Genomic DNA, 20389 nt, shown 5'->3' with positions numbered 1-20389 from the left:
AAGAGGGGGGCGGTGCCAGCCATGCTAATCGGCGCTTCAGTTCCATCCGCGCCTGGCATCCACTGGTATACGGCAACCCCCACCCCACCCCGCTCTCAGCCCCTTGGCGGGTTTCTAATCTCCCCCATAATGGGCCACCCTCACCCTAGGCCAGTCGGAGGCTAGCGCCCGCCGGGGTAAACGTGCGTCCCTTCCGCCGTCCTCCCATTGTCTGTGCGGAGCCAGCGGAGGGGCTGCGAGGGGCGGGGCCGGGGCCGGAGAAGGGAGGGAGGGAGGGAGGGAGGGAGGGGCGGGTGGGAGCGGAGGGGGCGGGGGGAGATGTTGAGCCTTCAGGGGCGGAGGAGGCGGCGGCAGCAGAGGAGAGAGCGGGAGGAGGGAGGGAAGGCAGGAAGAGGGCAACCGAAGGCTGGGCCAGGTGGCTCGACCGGGTGCTGGCTGCGCTGCTCTCGGTTCCGACGGCCTCTCTCATGCGTTGAGGGCGCCCGGCTGGGCCGGACCGGCGGCCGGAGGGGAGGCTCCTCTCCATGGTCCAGAAGACCAGCATGTCCCGGGGCCCTTACCCATCCTCCCAGGAGATCCCCATGGAGGTCTTCGACCCCAGCCCACAGGTGAGGCGTGGTGGCCGGGGTCGAGGGAAGGGGGCCTGTCCCGCGGACCCTGTGGGGTCGGATCGAGGGGGGCCGGGGAAAAAGGGGTTACATGCCCGGCGCCCAGGGGAGAGGGCTGTGCGCCCCCCAGCTCTGCCGGTGAATGATTGATGGGCGCTTGGCCGCGAGTTGTGCTGCGGTTTGGCAGGGCGGGGAGGAGGCGGTCGGGCCGCCTGTCACCCTCGCCTCCTCCTCTCCCACGCGTCAGGGTCTCTGCTGCTCGGGTACCGGCTCCAGTGGGTTGAGAGTGTGGGTGCTGGCGGGGGGACCCGGGGGTTGAAGGAAGCTAGAGAGAGAGCTCAGGCAAAGGGGGGACGCAGAGCACGCTCAGGGGCGCCGGGCGGGTGTGGGTGGGGCGGGGGTAGCCGAGGCGGTGGTCAGCGGGCAGTGCCAGCAGGCCTTCAGAGCTGCGGACACTGGCCTTCGAGGGCGGGGAAGGGGCCAGCTCCGGGCCAGGCCCCCGTCCCAGCCACTTCAGCTCCACCCCTATATTGGACCACCTCCCCTCCCCCAACAAACACCCACGTTGTCCCTCCTCCACCCCATCCCCCCAGCCCCAGAAAACGCCTCCAAAGTTTGGAAAGTTGAATGGATGCCAACTCACTGTCCTGGAGGGGAAGAAACTGTGTTACCTGGGGGGGCGTGGGGATGGGGGTGGTCTGCCGGCCCCTCACACTTCTCCTGTGCCCCCAGGTTACCCCCAGAAAGGGGTATTCTTGGGTAGGGAGGGTGCCCATGGAGTGACCAGCAAGGTCTGGGGTGGTCGTGCCAGGGGATTTCTCTGGGACGTGTCCTTATCCAACCTGGCAACACCCCAAGGCTAGGATAGCATTAACTCTTTTCTTGCTGTGGTCAGCCTGGAGCAACTGTAACCACCATGATAATGTGGGCACGTGGGGTGCAGGGGTCAGGTCAGACCTAAAAATACCTCCCTTCTCCACCCCAGGCCCCTTGGAGCCTGGGAGGCAGCTGACTGGGGCCTTCCTTTCAGCTGTCCCTTGTCCCTCTGGGTGCCACTCCCTTTTCCTTGCCTGGGATAGTGGTCGTGGTCTGAAAGAGTCTGGGGCTCACTGGGGGAATCCTCTTAAGTTCATAGGGATCCTCAGTCCTCGAGGTTGGAGATATGTCTTGCTGGAGAGAAGGTGATGGGAGGGAGGATTCTCAAAGGGTTCCCAGGTGCCCTTCTCTCCCATCTATCCACCCTCCTCCTTGTACTCAGGCCCAAGGAACCAGAGCCTCTAGCCTGGTCATGGCTTACCTAGCTTCTTTGGCAAAGAAACTCTAGGATGGAGGCTGGGGGCAGGGGCTTGGAGGGCCTGAACCATCAATGATTCCCCCCCACCCCACTCTAGACAGGCTGGGGGCCAATGTGTATATTTGAGTTGGGGAGAGCAAAGAAGTAGCCCCCTTTACAGGAGGCCTGGAAATACCTGAATGGGTGGCTGCGTGAGAGGCCGGGCAGTGTCCACGCCACCGAAGCCAGGAGCCCAGCCTGTGGGACTGAGCAACTCTTCTCCAAGGCCCTGCGGGGGGCTGTGACCTAGACTCATCTTGGGGCGGGGCCAAGGGACATTTAGATTGCTGCAGCCTGGTGGATATCATGGGGACAGGACGTGGGCATTGGCAGCTGAGGGTTAGAGGGCTTGATCCCTCTTGCCCCCTTGGGGAGAAGTATGATCACTGTGACTGTGAGGATGGGCTGAGAAGAAGTCCTACCAGGTTGGAGGCAGGGTGCTAAATCTGCCCCCATGGGTCAGGGTTGGGGTTAGATGTTTACTTTCCAAATACAGTTCCACGCCCCCTACCCTTCCCTGGGAATCTAGTTTTAGGTCTCCAAGAGCTGAGAGCTGCAACTCCCCTCCCCACTCTGCGAGAAACAAGGCAGGAGTTGGGCATGGGGAAAGCCAAGCTGGGCCTGGGGTGGCGAATCCTCTTCTCTCTGGGGGCCACAGGCACACTCAGCCCCGTTCTGCTCCAGCTGAGGTAGAGAGGGAGGGGAACTTTCCCAGGGGCTCTCTCCGCGCCCCCAGCACTGCAGGCAGCCTCTCCCTTCCCCCGAGGCCTCTGCAGCCTGCCCAGCGTCTCAATTAGCTTCGCTGCCTAATGAGTCTCCAGCTTCTCAGTGCCTCCCCCTTCCCAACCTCTCTGTCTTGGTTTGGGGGTTTCTGTGTGTGCTTCCTAGGGCTCTCTTTCACTGTCCCCCACCCCATGGCTGTGGTCTGGGTTCTTCCTCCCGCTTGGGCTGTACCATCTCAGGAAGAAGCTAGAGGGGCGGGCTGTTGAGATCAGGGAATGATATTTCCAAGGCTTTGCTGTGGTTCTGGGCCTGATGGGATGAGGGTTGGGAAAGGGCCTTTTTGATTCTACTCTTGTCCCTTCCTGGCTTCTCCAGGGCAAGTACAGCAAGAGGAAAGGGCGGTTCAAAAGGTCGGATGGGAGCACATCCTCGGATACAACATCCAACAGCTTTGTCCGCCAGGTAATGGGTAGGCTGGGCTGAGAGGAGGGAAGTGGCTGGTTGGTGGAGACCAGGATTGGTGAGCTGGGTCTGAGGCTTTCTCCAGGCACCCTCCCCCGTGTCATTTGTCACCTGCCCACAACCACCCCATACCCTTACACCCCATGACCTCCTCTGCATATACTGTCAGCTGTACCCACTCCTTCAGCCCCCACCCAATCCCTCTCCCAGCAGCAGACACCAGCCCCTGCTGCCTGCCTGCCTGCGTCATCTCATTCAGGGACAGCCTGGCCTGCCTCCTTCGAGCTGGCTTCAGGCTGTCACCCACTCCCCCTGCCGGCTGTGTCCTTCCATGTCCTCCCCCAGAATCTGTGACAGCATGGGGTAGAGGCAGGTCCTAAGAAATGAGGAGCCAGGGCATTTGGGTCCCTGAAGCCCTGATTAGGTATGGGTCAGGGAAACACCCTCCTCACATCCAGATGTGACTGTTCTTTAATACGCAGAGAGAGAAAGTGTGTTGAGGGAGGTGGAGGAGAGGCAGGAGGAAGTTGATATTAGAGAGGACTTTAGCCCAGCATCCCTGAATGAAGGGGGGTAGTGTAGCTGAATGGCTTTCTGGGGTTTTCTGTTCTCCCATTAGGAAGATGCTGTTCTCATCTCTGTTCTAACTGTCAACCCCAGGCCATCTCAGGCTCAGGGAGAAGCAGTGAGAAAGCCATGCAGTTGCTATGACTACAGAGCATCTCAACAAAGCCTGGTACCCAAAAAAGGCAAGAGGGGCTTAGGATCAGACAAGGAAAGGAGTACGTTGAAGAAAAAATGGGCAGCATATGAGGGCAGAGGACAGTAGGGAAGTCAGCTGCACCACCCCCCCCCCCCGCCCCGGGCCAGGAGAGAGAGGATGATGCCAGGCAGATCCACTACAGATTGGAGAGAGGCCCTTCTTTTCACTTCTTCTGTCTCCACGACACTTGGCACATATGAGCCCGGGCCTGACTTGAGAGGGTCAGGAAAGGGGCTCTTCATCCCAGCATCTCCATACAAACACGAAGTCCTTTCTTTGATCTTTCCCTCATCCCCTGTGTTGCAGGACTGGGCCAGGGCCGAGGCTAGGAAGAATGACACTGTGCTCAGTGGAGCCCCTCTTGACAGAAAAGGGCCTCATTCCTTCAGTGTTTGCTGACCCAGGGGATCAGACCCCAGTCTCCAATCCTTCCTCCTCTTAGCTCCCCAGCTCTGACCCCCTGTAGGTGGCAGGGAGTGGGGGGGGCAGTCCTTGCCACATCTCTGAGCTAAATATACCCTAGCAGTTTGCACATGTAGCAACTCTGCTTGTAACCTGAGCCCCTTGGGGGAACGGGCAGTTTGGGCCACCCCCTAGGCCAGCAGGGGCAGGCACTGAGGGCGCCGGGATGGAGGCGTCCAACCGGACCCTCGTAGTGGTGAGCTGGGGATGGAGTGAAGGTGGGGGGAGGTGGGAGCAGCCCCTCCGGAAAGCTGGTGGGAGGCCTTCACTCCAGCCTGTCTCCTTGCCTCACTGTTTCCTTGTCTCCCGCCATTCTTGGGGGTGTGTGTGTGTGTATGCGTGTTTGCGTGTGTGTTGGGGTCAGTAAGTGTCTCTCTGCCACTCCATCTCTGGGTCTGTTCCCCTGGCTCTCCTGGCATCTGTCTTTCTGACTCTGAGTGCTCCCGTCAGGAGGGGTGGAGAGTGGTAGATTAACTGGTTTTCACTCTTTCCTTTGCATCTCTTTTCCAGCTTCTTTTAGTACCCCACCCACCCCCCACCTTTCCCCTCTCCACTCTCCCATTTTCATGATTTGATGGGCAGCTGCGCTCACTGATGCACCAGGGCGCTCTGGGGAGGTGGGAATTGGTCTTCTGTCTTTCCCAGGTTCCCTCCATACGAAGCTAATGGGCATTCCTGGCCAGGTGACGCTTTTCTGTCTTCAGGAAAGAACCCCCTCACCTCTGCAGTCTTGTTCTTTCTTCAGGTCCCCTCCTGCCCTTTGTAGCAACACCGCCGCTGCACGGTCACACAAATCCACACCTCCTGGCTCTTGCCCTCACATGCCCTCAGGGACACAGACACTGAGGGCGTCCACCCGTTCCGCCCCGTATGCACACACGTGTACCTGTATGCATTCAGTCATACACACCAGGACATACCATAGAACATGCCCTTGAAGTTGCACATCCAAGCACATCCATGAATTAGCATGTTCATTCACGCCCTGGGTCTGCACAGGCTATGCGTGTCTTACACTTGTGCCTGCATCACTGAGGGAGTTCCGTGTGCTCTGGGATGGTCGGTGTGATCAAGGCCTGCTTCCTGGCACACCCAGACTTCTGAGGCTGCCTTAACCCTGGCAGCCGGCAGCCCTAGTACTGAGGAAAGGCCTGCTCGTGTCCTTCTCTTAACTTGCCTCTTCTTGCACCACCCCAGGAATCTTGGGTTCTTTTTTGTATCTTATGAGAGCCTGAGGGCTGGGGCTCCCCAGCTTCTGGAAGAGGAGGTAGGATTCTATCTTTCCTCACCCTTGAGCAGAAAATGGCAAATTTTTGTGTGGTCCTAGCCCATGGAGCAGGCTGCCCATTGCCGCCAGTGCCGAGAGCTCAGGCCTAAGCTGGTGGCTACAGCCCCTGGAAGGACTCACTGGGCCTGTGCTGAGTCTGTCTCAGCCGGTGCTGGGGGCAGGGGAGGGAAGGAGGAGCAGGGAGTGGAGACTGTCCCTTGGCACTCCACCCCTGCGCTGTGCCCCTATCAAGTTCCTACCCCTCCCTGGGCCCCAAGCAGCTGTCCTTGGACCTGCCGTAATCCCCTGTTTGCTGCTGTCACCCTTCCTAGGGCCACACTCTTTCCAGGGGCCTGCAGACCTCATTCTCCGGCTCTTCCCATCTAATACCACCTCCTCCTAGCCCTTGTGGTATCATGCTGTGCTGGCTGGGGCTTGAGGCAACCACGACGGGTGCCTTCCGAGGCCCAGGAGCTGGGGAGGCAGCGTTGGCCCTGAGCTGGCCCTGTCTGTTTTCAGGGATCAGCAGAGTCCTATACCAGCCGTCCGTCAGACTCCGATGTGTCTCTGGAGGAGGACCGAGAAGCCTTAAGGAAGGAGGCAGAGCGCCAGGCATTAGCCCAGCTCGAGAAAGCCAAGGTGAGAAAGATGGGAAGGGCTGTGCTGGCATTATTTCCCTTACCCCAGGCCTCAGAGACAGCCTGGACAGACCCAGGGTCAAGTCTTGGCCTAGCCGCTTCCTAGCTCATGTACCCCTCTGACGTGCCTCTGCCTTTCACCTGTAAAGTGTAAGCTGTAATACCTGCCTCCTCATAAAGTACAATAAGTGCCTAATTTCTACACATAATAGGAGCTAAACATTTCCACTCATTTCTAGAGTCAAATTTTCTGGGCTTTTATTAGCCGTGTGATATTAGGCAAGTCAGTTAACCTTTCTGAACTTTAGTCTTCTCATTCATTAAAATGAATATGGCGGGAGTTCCCCGGCAGTCCAGTGGTCAGGACTCAGCACTTTCACTGCCGTGGCCCCGGGTTCAATCCCTGGTCGTCGGGGAACTATGATCCCACAAGCCACGTGGCGCAGCAAAAAAAAAAAAAAAAAAAAGAAAAGAAAAAAACCCATAAAATGAATATGGTAGTAGTACTTAACTTCATAGGGTTTTTGTAATAAATAAATGAGATAATGGGTGTGAAACATATAACACAGTACCCGTTACACTACACAGTAGCTGCTATCATTATTATTACTATTATTTGTTCTTATTGTTATTGTTACTATTATTATTATTCCTTCTTGGTGTTATCCTAGGCTCTCCCACCACCTATACTTAGCATTCCCTGATGCCCCCCTCCACCCTGAGAGGACTGAGTTCTATGGTTTGCTTTTTTTTTTTATTGTGAAATTTAATATATGCAGTAAAAAACTGCATAAGCCATTCAGTATATGTTTTTATTAAAAAAAAATTTTTTGAGGTCTAGTTTATTTACAATGTTGTGTAGTTTCAGGGGTACAGCAAAGTGATTCAGTTAGACATATATGTGTATATTCTTTTTCAGATTCTTTTTCATTATAGGTTATTACAAGATTCTGAATATAGTTCCCTGTGCTATACAGTAGGTCCTTGTTGTTTATCTATCTTATGTATAGTAGGGTGTACAGTATATGTTTTAATAAACAATTTACAAAACAGACCTCTCCGTAATCACCACCACAGTCAGGAAGTTGTACATCCTATTGTGATTTAACCCTCTGGTTGTCATCTTCCTCTAGACCAAGCCAGTGGCATTTGCTGTGAGGACAAATGTCGGCTATAACCCATCTCTAGGGGATGAGGTGCCTGTTCAGGGAGTGGCCATCACCTTCGAGCCCAAGGACTTCCTGCACATCAAAGAGGTGGGGAGGATGTGTTGGCATCTGGAGGGAGGGCAGGGTAGTGGGTGCCAGGAGAGGGGCTGTCAGACCTCTAGTGGGAAAAGACTTCTGAGCCAAGCAGAGCTGGGCTAAATCTGCTGTGTGACCTGAGGCAAATCTTTCCACCTCTCTGCGCTTTGCATTTTTCATTGGTAAAATGGGATGGTAATGCCTGGGTCACAAGGCTGTTGGGAGGGTTTGTGAGGAGGCCTGTCAGTGGGGTGGCAGTGTGCCAGGCACATGGAGGGGTCAGCATTTACTTCTCTCCCTGCCTTTCCCGGGTAGAGCTGCCACATGGGGGAGGAAGGACTCTCAGAACAGGGATGTGCTTGGGGGTGTGGGTGGTCCATGGCACAAGAGGATGCTGGTTCCGGAGAGTCCTGAGAATTGGGGGCTGTAATCAGAGGCTGGTGCCAGGGCTGTTTGAGGGTGCCGCCCCCTGGGCGGGTTAGGCAGGTCTGGGGGTGGTGTCCCCTGGAGCTGGCTGCTGGCTTGTGCCTCTAATCTCCCTCTTGGTCTCCCCCACCCCACCTGCCGTTGTCGTTTGCAGAAATACAATAATGACTGGTGGATTGGGCGACTGGTGAAGGAGGGCTGTGAGGTTGGCTTCATCCCCAGCCCTGTCAAACTGGACAGCCTGCGCCTGCTGCAGGAACAGAAGCTGCGCCAGAACCGCCTCAGCTCCAGGTGTTTGGCTGGGGCCAGGGCACCTCCGGGAGAGGCCAGCCAGCCAGCCAGGAGTAGGCCCTGAGGGTTGACGCGTTGCCCTGAGGACACAAAACTGTCTGTGGCATCACCAGTGGGGCTGGCAAATGAGGGCGGGGCGCGGGGGGCAGCCTGTGAGAGAACAGATCCCCCACCCTCACGCCCACCTCCTTTGCTCACGGCTCCATTTGCCTCTCTGCCCACACAGCAAATCAGGTGACAACTCCAGCTCCAGTCTGGGAGACGTGGTGACTGGCACCCGCCGCCCCACGCCCCCTGCCAGTGGTAAGAGCTGCCGCCACCCCACGGGGTCGGGTGGAGCTCCTGGGCGGGGTGGTCTCCCCACTGCCTGTCCCCTCCTTTCCCTGCAGTTGGGGGTACCCCAATCCTGAGTCCTCCAGACACCTCCGGTGGTACCCCCTCCATGAAGAGCAGGACACCCCACAAGCTGGGCCTGTCCCTCAGCGCCCATTCTGTCATGTCTCTACTCTCCCATTTCTTTGGTAGCTCCATCTCTCTGCCTGACTGCCCTGCCCCCTACCCCCCATTCATTTCTCCCAGCCCTGTTCCATTCACCTCTTCTTCTTTCTTTTTTCCCCATCCCATCCCTGCGTTTTGTACTTGTGTCTTCATGTCCATCTCACTCCTCCCCACCTCGCCTCCTTCCTCCCTCATCCTGACTCTGCGGTCCAGGTAATGAAATGACTAACTTAGCCTTTGAACTAGACCCCCTGGAGTTAGAGGATGAGGAGGCAGAGCTCGGTGAGCATAGTGGCTCTGCCAAGACTAGCGTTAGCAGTGTCACCACCCCGCCACCCCACGGCAAGCGCATCCCCTTCTTCAAGAAGGTAATTCTCGCTGGGTTCTTGTGATAGGGGAGGTCAGAGCCCAGTGCTTTGGTGAGGGAGGGGGGCTGGAATGGATTCCCATGTGGTCTCAGCCTGATTCTGTGGGAATCAGGCCTTCCTGCCAAGGAGGAGGGAAGGGTAGAATGACACTGAGGATGGGCACGTCTGTCTCCACACACAACTCCACCCTGGCCCACTTCCCCGGAAGGGATGGTTCTTGCAGTGGAAGCACCCTTTCTCTTGGAAGGCTGCCCCCGCCCCTCAACTGAAAGCAGGGTCTGGGTCATGAGACCTGACTTTTCCCCCTCACTGCCAGTGGGTTAGGCCGTGTTTGCCCCCACTGCCACATGTGAAGGGGAAGGTGGAATGGTGACCTTCTTGGCCCTTTCCGGACTCCACGGGGCTCGGGTGGGCACACGGGGATCTCCTGGCTGCAGAGCAGGACCCAGAAAGGGGGTACAGGATGTCTGAACATTCCCAAGTTCACTGGACTGGCTGTCAGTCCTGCGCCCAGCCCTGATCCAGGGCCACCTCTGGCTCCCCCTTGGCACGGGGTCCCGTCCCCTCTCTCTGGCTCTGTCTGTCACTAACACGCATGCCTTGTTATCTCTCCTCGTCTGCCCGCTCTCCCTCCCTCTCTTGTCCTGGCTCCTCCCTTGCCCTCTGCCCCTGCCTGGGTACCTTCCCCTTTCTCCTCCCCCGCCCTCCTCTTGGCAATCTCTGGACCCAGCCAAACAGAAGCAGAAGTTGGTGAGTATCACAGCTTTCTGTGTCCCCCTCCCCACCCCCTGGGATAAGCTAGGGGGACCTTCTAACACCCATTCCCATATCTGCCCCCCTTTTCCCCAGCCCTTCCTCGCCATACCTCCCCACCCCCGCCCCGATCCCCACATCTGGACTTTGGGACCAGGGGGAGGAAAGGATGCATGGGGGAGCCTGGAGGTGGGGGAAGAGGGGCTAATGCCATCTCCACTCTGGGGTTTCCCCTCCCTGCTTCCCCCCCCAGACAGAGCATGTGCCCCCCTATGACGTGGTACCTTCCATGAGGCCCATCATCCTGGTGGGACCGTCGCTCAAGGGCTATGAGGTAGGAGCCCCTAGAGGCGAGTGGACCCAGAGGGGCCCAGACCTCCGGAAAGACTCCATAGACAGGTCTTCAGACCCCAGAGAGATCCCCCAGCAGGGCCCTCCCAGGGTGTCTTCCCCAGAGGGCTACATACCTTCAGAGACACCCCCCTCCATGGGGGGCCCAACCCCCAGGGAGACCTCAGAAGGGTCTAGTCCTCTCAAAAGAACCCCAGAGAAGTCCTCCCAGAGATCCCACCTAAAAGGATCTTTGCAATCAGAGACCCCAGTGGAGGCCCCTCAGATTCAAAAGGACTGCCCCCTCCCCACAACAGGGACTTACTCATCTCAGGGATTTAAGAAGAAAATGGAATGTCAGGGGGCAAATACCTAGCGGTCCACCTTCCCTGAGGGGCTTTAAACACCTGACTTCTCCTCCCCCCACCCCACCCCCCAACCTCAGGTTACAGACATGATGCAGAAAGCTTTATTTGACTTCTTGAAGCATCGGTTTGATGGCAGGTAAGACCCTGGGAGCTGGCTCTCCGCTCCCACCGTGGTTCTCTGCTGCTGGGGATGGGCAGGATGGCTTGAAGGACAATCCTGGAACTCTTGGACTGAGGGATAAGAGGCTGTCCTGGAGCCTGGGGAGTAGGCAGGGCATTCTAGGCCACCCTGACCCCTGGCTCCTCTTGTCCCATCCCCCAGGATCTCCATCACTCGTGTGACAGCGGACATCTCCCTGGCTAAGCGCTCAGTCCTCAACAACCCCAGCAAACACATCATCATCGAGCGTTCAAACACACGCTCCAGCCTGGGTGAGCCCACCCCTTAACCCCACCCGCACCCCTGCTCTGGGGCCAGATGTGGGGGGGGAGGGGCATCTCCGGAAATGCTCTGTTTGCCCACGGCCTCCTGGGAGGCCCCCTTACATTTCCGCCTGCCCCATGACTCCATTCCCCCAGCTGAGGTTCAGAGCGAGATCGAGCGAATCTTCGAGCTGGCCCGGACCCTTCAGTTGGTTGCCCTGGATGCCGACACCATCAACCACCCAGCCCAGCTCTCCAAGACCTCACTGGCCCCCATCATTGTTTACATCAAGATCACCTCTCCCAAGGTGGGTGCAGGAGTCTGACCCTATTGGAGACAGGAGTGCTCTGGTTGGGCTGCCTGTGTTTAAACCCCAGGTACTGCTTACTAATCGTGTGGCTTAATCTCCTCGAGCCCAGATTCCGTGCTCTGTCGAACTCCATTGTCTGGATATTGTGAAGATTCAACCTAATGCGAATACTTAGCACTTAGCAAAGGGTTTGGTATAATATACCTGGTCATGTTTTTTGTTTTGTTTTTTAAAGCATTTATTTATTTATTTTTGGCTGCGTTGGGTCTTCGTTGCTGCGCGTGGGCTTTCTCTAGTTGTGGTGATGGGGGCTACTCTTCGTTGCGTTGCACGGGCTTCTCATCGCAGTGGCTTCTCTTGTTGCGGAGCACGGGCTCTAGGCGCATGGGCTTCAGTAGTTGTGGCATGTGGGCTCAGTAGTTGTGGCTCGCGGGCTCTAGAGCGCAGGCTCAGTAGTTGTGGCTCGCAGGCTCTACAGTGCAGGCTCAGTAGTTGTGGCTCGTGGGCTCTAGAGCACAGGCTCAGTAGTTGTGGTGCACGGGCTTAGTTGCTCCGCGGCATGTGGGAGCTTCCCAGACCAGGGATAGAACCCATGTCCCCTGCATTGGCAGGCGGACTCTTAACCACCGCGCCACCAGGGAAGTCTCCCTTTTCATGTATTAACTATTTTAAATATTATTAGGGTCATGCAGGCCAGTCCCCTGTCTCTACTTTGTTGACTTCTCCTGAGTCCAGAAAACAGAAAGAATTCTGTGCTTTCTGTCCCAGTGTCACGCAGCTACTTGGCGGCTGGGAAAAGACCTTTCCTGTCTTTCGATTTCAGCCCTTTTTGCTGCACCGATAGAGATGTAGGCCTCAATAGAGATGAAATTGGTAGGAAGGCTGATTTACTTCCTGGTCATATAGTGGCTCCGTTAGTTTTCCCTCCTAGACATTAGTAGGGGTTTGAGAAACATGGAAGGTGAGCTTAGGTGAAGGATTTGAAATGAGAAGACAGCATGGGGTTCAAATCCTAGCTCTGATTGGCTTATTTTTATTTAATTAATTAAATCTTGGTTTTGGTTTTTTGGGTTGTATTTTATTGAGCTTGTGATCTTGGCGGGATTATTTAGCCTTTGCACCTCAATTTCTTTTTTTTTTTTTTGCGGTACGCGGACCTCTCACCGCTGTGGCCTCTCCCATTGCGGAGCACAGGCTCCGGACGTGCAGGTTCAGCGGCCATGGCTCACGGGCCCAGCCGCTCCGCGGCATGTGGGATCTTCCCAGACCGGGGCACGAACCCATGTCCCCTGCATCAGCGGGCGGACTCTCAACCACTGCACCACCAGGGAAGCCCCTGCACCTCAATTTCTTTACCTACAAAATGGGAATTATAATCATTCTCATATGTTATTATTGAGAGGGTTGGAGGTAATGATGTGAAGAGCCCAGAGTTCTGTCTGACTGATGAAGGCAACCAGAGGTGGTAACTGTTAACATCTCATGCTAGCACCCAGTTTCTTGTTTTCTTTTTTTTTAATATTTATTTATTTGGCTGCTCTGGATCTTAGTTGCGGCACACGGAATCGTCATTGCCACCTGTGGGATCTTTGTAGCAGCACACGGGATCTTTTAGTTGAGGCATGCGGGATCTAGTTCCCCAACCAGGGATCGAACCCTGGTCCCCTGTGTTGAGAGTCTTAACCACTGGACCACCAGGGAAGTCCCTGAGCACCCAGTTTCTTAAGCTTTCTGAGTCCTAAGTTTCTAATGAGCATAAAGGGGGTGATGGGATTTAAGTACTTCCTGGGGTGGTTGAAAGGATCAAATGAGACAATGGCTGCAAAAACACTTTGTGAACTAGAAAGTTAACAGACACTTCCATTGCCCCCACTGAGCACTGACTGAGGTTAAGGGTGGGGACTCTGGAATCAGACTACCTGAGTTTAGGTACCAGTGCCAGCAGTTACCGGCTCTGTGCTCTTTTGGCAAGTCACCTAACTTCTCTATGTTTCAGTTTCCTCACCTGCAAAATAGGAATCCTCAAATGGTGCTTGTGAAGATTAAATAAACAAATTAACCATGCAGAGTGCCTGGTACCTACTAAGCACTGTTATCTATTCTATTTTTTTTTTTTAGATTTTTATCTTGAAATAATTGCAAATTTACGGAAGAGTTGTAAGAATAGTAGGACTATCTTTGAATTCACTTCACGCACATTCACTACTTTTTTAACAGCTTTATTGAAATAAAATTCACATGCCATTCAATTCAGCCATTTAAAGTATACAATTTAATTTTTTTCAGACTCACTAATTTTGAACATTTTGCCACTACTTTATGTATGTATGTATATGTGCGCTTATATATGTGTATCTTTTTTCCTGAACTATTAGAGAGTAAGTTGTAGATATTGTATGCCTTTATCCCTAAATATTTCAACATGTATTTCTTAAGAACAAGGATATTAACTTACATAACCACAGTACAATTGTCAAATTTAAGAAATCTTATCTAAAATACTGTCCATCTTCAGTTTTCACCAGTTGTCCCAATAATGCCCCTTATAGCAATTTCCCCTTCAATCCAGGATCATGTGTTGCATTTAGTTGTCATATCTCTTTGTAGTCTTTAAGCTGAAAATTTTCCTCAGCCTTTCTTGGATTTTCATGACACTGACATTTTTTTTTTTTTTCTGCGGTACGTGGGCCTCTCACTGTTGTGGCCTCTCCTGTTGCGGAGCACAGGCTCCGGACGCGCAGGCTCAGCGGCCATGGCTCACGGGCCCAGCCGCTCCGCGGCATGTGGGATCTTCCAGGACTGGGGCACGAACCCGTGTCCCCTGCATCGGCAGGCGGACTCTCAACCACTGCGCCACCAGGGAAGCCCCATACACTGACATTTTTTAAGAGTACAGATCACTTATTTTGTAGATTGTTCCTCGGTGTGGGTTTGTCTGATGTTTCCCCATGACTAGATTTAGGTTTTACGTTTCAGGTAGGAACATCACCAAAGTGATGTGTCCTTCTGAGTGCGTTGCATCAGGAAGCACAGGATGTCGGTTTGTTGTATCATTGGTGCTGTTAACTTTGATCACTTAGTTAAGGTTGTAGCTTTATGTTTAGCTATTATCATCATTATTACTGTTATCATTGAGATGAGAATAATCATAGTGGCTGCATAATGGCATTATTGTCAGGACTAAATGAATTGATTGTGTAAAAAGCACAGAATAGTGCCAGTACATAGCACATGTCCCTGTAAAGGATGGCTACTGCTGCTAACGTGGAGGGGAAGTTGGCCCAGAGAATGAAGCCTATAAAGGTTACAGGGGTTGGGAAGGAGAATCCCTGCCCTTCATTACAGCCACTGCTGGAACTTCCCAGGACAGGCTGGCATGAGACCCAGGAGAGAGCCTGAGCACTGTGTAGGATGGACACAGGACTGGTGAGGTCATTTCTGAAGAGGCGGCCAGGGCTGAGAGTCATGGAACATCCCCTGGCCCCGATACTGTCTCTCCACACTGGCTCCAGCCAGGACCTGCCTCTCCGGCTTGGTGCATTGCAGCGTCCCTCTAGCTCCTCTTCTCCCCCCACAAACCAGGTTCTTCAGAGGCTCATCAAGTCTCGAGGGAAGTCTCAGTCCAAACACCTCAATGTGCAAATAGCAGCCTCGGAGAAGCTCGCGCAGTGTCCTCCCGTGAGTGCTCAGACCCAGGGGAAGGGAAGGGGCAACGTTTGGGTTCTCCACGTGTCCTCTGGCCTGCTTGAGAGAGTGACCGGGAATGCCTGGGCGGGGTCCAGAGATGCAGGGAAAAGAGTGCTGGATGTTCAAGTCCCAGAAGCACCACTTCTCTGTGGGGAGTTAAGCCCCTCTCCACGCCTTGGTTGCCTTATATTTAGAATGAGGGAGTTGGAGTATCGGGGTACCAAGACCTCTTGTAGTTCTGTCGATTTATATGTCTAAGAGCCCTCCTCTTCCTGGACATCCAGAGGTTTCTTTTTAACTTTGTCCTTCAACCCCTTGACTCCACCCACTGCCCCAGGCCACACCCTCACCCCTTGGTCATGCCCAGCTCATCCCAGCCCTGCCCTTAACCCCGCCTCCACAGGAAATGTTTGACATCATCCTGGATGAGAATCAACTGGAGGATGCCTGCGAGCATTTGGCCGAGTACTTGGAAGCCTACTGGAAGGCCACACACCCGCCCAGCAGCACTCCGCCCAATCCGCTGCTGAACCGCACCATGGCTACTGCAGCCCTTGCTGCCAGCCCTGCCCCTGTCTCCAACCTCCAGGTACAGGTGCTCACCTCACTCAGGAGAAATCTCAGCTTCTGGGGAGGGCTGGAGGCCTCGCAGAGGGCCAGGGCGGTGCCCCAGCAGCAGGAGCACACCGTGTAGGTGCCCCGCCCATGTCCCCTCCCGCCCAGGGCTCGGAACTGAGGAACTGAGCACAGTGAACGTGGGCAAGGAAGGGAAGAGTTTTATTTTGTAAAAAATGTGGTGAGTGGCAGCTTCTGGTGTCTGTGGTTTTTGATGGGATTGGGGCTGGCTGGTGGGGCCTCCCTGGGCCTGGTCTCAAAGGACCATATCTGCGGCCCTGGGGGCTTTTGCCTTGGGGGCCTTGTAGGATAAGTGACTAGGAAGAAACAGGAAAATCAATATGTTTGCTGGACTCTACACCCATTTTAGACCCAACAGAGGTCACAGCATTTTAGACGCAGCAGACCAAGGGCCCTGAGACGCAGGGAATCCCACAGAGCAGGGCCGTTCAAACCAGAGAAACTGCCCCCTCCTCCAGAGCCCTAATCTCGGGAGACTTCTCAGTAGGGACCCAAAGCGAAGCATCTTCCATGAGTTGAACCTTCCATCCTTCTCCCAGTTAAACAGATTCCAGGAAAGACCCTCCTGTGGGTTCTCCACCCTGCCTTGATCTCCCCCCATGGGAGCCAAGGCCTGTCTCTGAGGTCAAACCATTAAGTATTGGGTTCCAGATTAGAACCAGAAGAAACCCATGAAATCATTCTAGACCACTGCTAAGCATTCTTGATCTCCTGCCATGGGAGCCAAGGCCTGTCTCTGAGGTCAAACCATTAAGTATTGGGTTCCAATTAGAACCAGAAGAAACCCATGAAGTCATTCTAGACCATTGCTAATCATTCTTGATCTCCTCCCATGGGAGCCAAGGCCTGTCTCTGAGGTCAAACCATTAAGTATTGGGTTCCAATTAGAACCAGAAGAAACCCATGAAGTCATTCTAGACCATTGCTTTTCAAATTTGTTTTCAGCACCAGAGCCCACTTGTTCACTGAATCTTATGTGGAAGCTCAGTATGTAGACAAGGCATCCTTGCTCTGCTCAGAGGGAGCTAGTGGCTTGGCCTCCATTTCACTTCCACGGGGACCCCTGAAGCACTCTGTGCCCTGTCCACCCACCCCAGATCTCCAGGGAATAGTTTGGAAATTGCTGCTCTAGTCTAATCCCCATCACACCACCACAGAGACACTGGGCCATTGAGACGGGAGTCACTTGCTCAGGGTCACACAGCTTGAAGTAGCAGGGAATGGGGCTAGAACCCAGGTCTCTTTGCACGCTACCCAGCAGCCTCTACGGCCATCTTCATGTAGCATCTGGTGCTGAGGACATTGGGCCATCTCATTGTTGCCAGTGGGGGATAAAGACCCATCAGCCTTCCCCAGCCTGCAGCTTTGAGTCTTTGTTGGGGGCAGGGGAGGAATCCTATCAACCTTGGAGACTCTGTCATCTGACTAGGCAATGGGGTGGGGGGAAGTGTGGGGTTCCGGAGGCCTGTGATTAGGGTCTGGTTGGGCTGAAGGAGCTGGCTGAAATCCCCCCCTTAGTATATTTGGGAAACGGGGGCAATGACTAACCCAATCAACCACTAACGAGTGGCAATACTAATGAGCTGTTAATGATGATTTAGCCCAAGACAGCATTAATGTGTGCCTTGAGGAATTGATGACTAATTGTTCGTGGGCTCTCTACCATGGTTACCAGGAGAGTTCACGCCTTCACCCACCTTAGGAAGGTCCGGTGCCCCCTCTCCTAGTGGAGGAGCAAATGCCTTGAATTCTGTCCTCTGGCTCTCTGGCTGGGCTCCAGAGCCGTTTGCCGGCTGCCCATCCCCTAGGGTCAGCACCCTCCTCTCCTTCAGCCAGGCTGGGTGTCTTGGTGCCCTCACTAACCTGCCTTGCTTTGTTGTGTTTCTCTCACTCCTGCCTGATCTGCATGGTGTGTGCCGTCTGCCTGCTAACCAGGGACCATACCTTGCTTCCGGGGACCAGTCACTGGAACGGGCCACCGGGGAGCACGCCAGCGTGCACGAGTACCCGGGAGAGCTGGGCCAGCCCCCAGGCCTTTACCCCAGCAGCCAGCCGCCAGGCCGGGCGGGCACCCTGCGCGCACTGTCCCACCAAGACACGTTTGATGCCGACACCCCTGGCAACCGAAACTCTGCCTACACGGAGCTGGGAGACTCGTGTGTGGACATGGAGACTGACCCCTCCGAGGGGCCAGGGCTTGGAGACCCTGCAGGGGGCAGCACCCCACCAGCCCGACAGGGATCCTGGGAGGATGAGGAAGACTATGAAGAGGAGCTGACCAACAACCGGAACCGCGGCCGGAATAAGGCGCGCTATTGCGCGGAGGGCGGGGGTCCAGTCCTAGGACGCAACAAGAATGAGCTGCAGGGTTGGGGGCGGGGCGTCTACATCCGCTGAGAGGCGGGGGCCACACAGTGGGAGGAAGGGCTCTGAGCCCAGGGGAGGGGCGGGACAGAGGGGCTCACCACTGCGGATGTATCTTGCCTCCAGGGGGCGCTGTCTCCCTCCTTTCAGATGCCTTTGCTCAATGTTTGGGGTTTCTTTGGTGGTAGCATTCCAACCAGCTCCTGAGACTCCCTTAAGCCTCAGCGGTAGGTTTTTACCTACATGTTGTGGGTGCATGGGGGGATGACAACCTTCCTGCAGTATCCCCTTCCCCACCTCAGGGGGCTCTCTCCCCTCGCCCAGAGAAAAGGTGCAGTTCCTTAACTCCTTCTACTCCAGGCTTTAAATGAGTGTCCTAAAATGGGGTGGCCCTTTCTTTCTCCAACCTGGAGTATTTGGGAAGGGTAGGGGGGCTTTTCCTGGAGAGGGAGACCACAGACTCTTTCCCATGAGGGCTGTCTTCCCCAAGCCCCAGATCCAGGGTCCTTCACCATGCCCACCCCTCCCCCTAGCTTCCTGGCAGCATTGTCTGGGAGGTGAAAGTTACAGCATTGGAAACCCCACCGGGATCTCGTCTTCGGGAGTGGTCTGGGTAGAAGCTGGCAGGCATCAGATGTAGTGCCCTGTGCCCGCCCAGGACCTAGAACCCTGAGGAGGGGGCAACCCGAGATGCTGCTACCCCCACCACCACCTCCATGCCTCAAGGCTTTGCCTACCCCAGGAATGAGCTTTGCCTACAACATCCCTTGCCTGCAGCCATCAGAAGAGGGGGCCCCTCTCCATCTGAGCCCCCCCATCCCCTTGTCACCTGGGTGTGGAGCCCATGGAACACTCTGGTCCAGCTCATTTTGAAACCAAAAAACTGCTTCACTTTCACCCTGAGGCCCCAGGGGAGAGGGTAATTGTCACCCTTGGGGCCTCAGGACCTCGGATCCCCCCGGGGGGCTTAGCTGCTGCTGCTGCTGCTCTGTATCTGCCTCTTGTGATCCCGTCCTTTACCCGTGTCCACGACCCCCAGGAGAGGCCTTGGTACCCCCTCTGCCCTGGATCATCCCTCCTGCCTAGCATCCCGTAGCCCAGCAGCCCCGTCCCCCACCCCCACCAGCACCCAGCTGGGCCAGAGAGAGCCGATTGTGCCAACGAGGACTGGGCCCTGCCCGGCTGCCCGCCTCAGGGATGGGTGCCTCATGCCTGTCTCGCCACCTCCTGTGCCAGTGTTGTCCCACCCCCCACCCGGGGGTGGGGTGCAGCTTCCCCTTACTGGTTAGAAGAGACCACTGCCCAACCTCTCCCCTTCCTGTCTGGTGTCCTGTGCCCCCCTCTGTCTGTCTGTTCGTCTGTACTCCCCGAGGAGAAGTATTTTGCCACATATAAAACCGCCATCCTGTCCTTTGCGGCCACCTCCTGAGCCTGCTTCTTTGTTCCCGCCGCACGGTTGCCAGCCTAGGTGTGTGGGAGCTGCCGATGTGCAGGGAGGGAGAGTGAAGGGGTGGGTGCAGGAATAAAGCCGTGGCCAGTCTTGGCTCTGCTCAGCCCCAAGCCCCATGCCTGTCCGGTCTGTCTCCCCGTAAGTAGAGCCAGGGAAGACTGCAAGCTGAGACGGGGAGTGGGGTGCCCCGGGTTTTGTTCAGGGGGTCGGATCCAGAGCCACTGGTACACTGTCTTAGAGGCCCGTGCTTGCTTCTCTGCTCCTGTGGCCTCAACTGCTCCCCAGCTTCCCAGGGAGGGATGCGCTGAGCTTCCGGCTCCCTCCACTGATGCCTCCACAACTACCCACCCCAGGCCCTGCTAACCAGCCTGGTGGGAGGGGAAGAGGTCTGTTTGTGGGGAAGGGCAGAGAATCAGGAACCCCCATCCCAGTCCCAGACTGAGAGAAAGATCAAAAGCCAGGAGGAAAGTCAGCACGTGACAGTGCCCGTTCCTGCCACCATCAGCTGGCCGGATGTGGACTTGTGATGGTTGATCCTTCCTGTCGCCTGTATCCTGCCTCACCCAGCACGCACAAACCATTTCTCCACTCTCATGGTTCTTGTTTTTGGAGTGGTGGACCTGAATGCTTCTGCGCAAAGTGTGTGTGTAGAGGGCAACAGACGTCAGGACCCTCCAGATGAGGGGTTAGCAAACCCAAGGAAAGAGGAACTGGGAAGGCCCACAGGTCGAATGACTGGCCCATGGTCAACAGGGAGGTGATGGCAAAGCCAGCACTGCTGGGACTGGAGCCCAGTCTGCCTGCCATCATAGTGCTCCTCCCACTGCCTTTCAATGGAATCGATCTTTCTTTCCTGTGTTTATTCATTGAGCAAACATTTATTGAGCATCTACTATGTACCAGGCACAAGTCTAAGTGGGAGCTACAAACAATTCAGGACAGCACAACGAGCTCTCTGTTGTGGGAAACAGTGGGTCCTGAGGG

The 20389-nt window shown here is 55.3% G+C and overlaps 1 protein-coding gene across 1 annotated transcript; it reads left to right on the top strand.

Annotated features, from left to right (window-relative positions):
* Positions 1-344: 344 nt before the first annotated feature.
* CACNB1 (calcium voltage-gated channel auxiliary subunit beta 1) lies at positions 345-19376 on the top strand. The gene is given in 14 exon segments (XM_060134863.1): positions 345-608; positions 3040-3126; positions 6138-6257; positions 7390-7512; positions 8081-8217; positions 8444-8520; positions 8929-9083; positions 10090-10170; positions 10612-10670; positions 10857-10966; positions 11114-11265; positions 14851-14946; positions 15359-15649; positions 17527-19376. Coding segments are annotated over 14 exon segments (2034 nt in total). The 5' UTR covers positions 345-524; the 3' UTR covers positions 17989-19376.
* The last annotated feature ends 1013 nt before the right edge of the window (positions 19377-20389 follow it).

The sequence above is a fragment of the Lagenorhynchus albirostris genome, chromosome 20 (genome assembly GCF_949774975.1).
Source record: "Lagenorhynchus albirostris chromosome 20, mLagAlb1.1, whole genome shotgun sequence".
Lineage (NCBI taxonomy): Eukaryota > Metazoa > Chordata > Mammalia > Artiodactyla > Delphinidae > Lagenorhynchus > Lagenorhynchus albirostris.
This window is presented reverse-complemented; position numbering and strand designations above follow the sequence as displayed.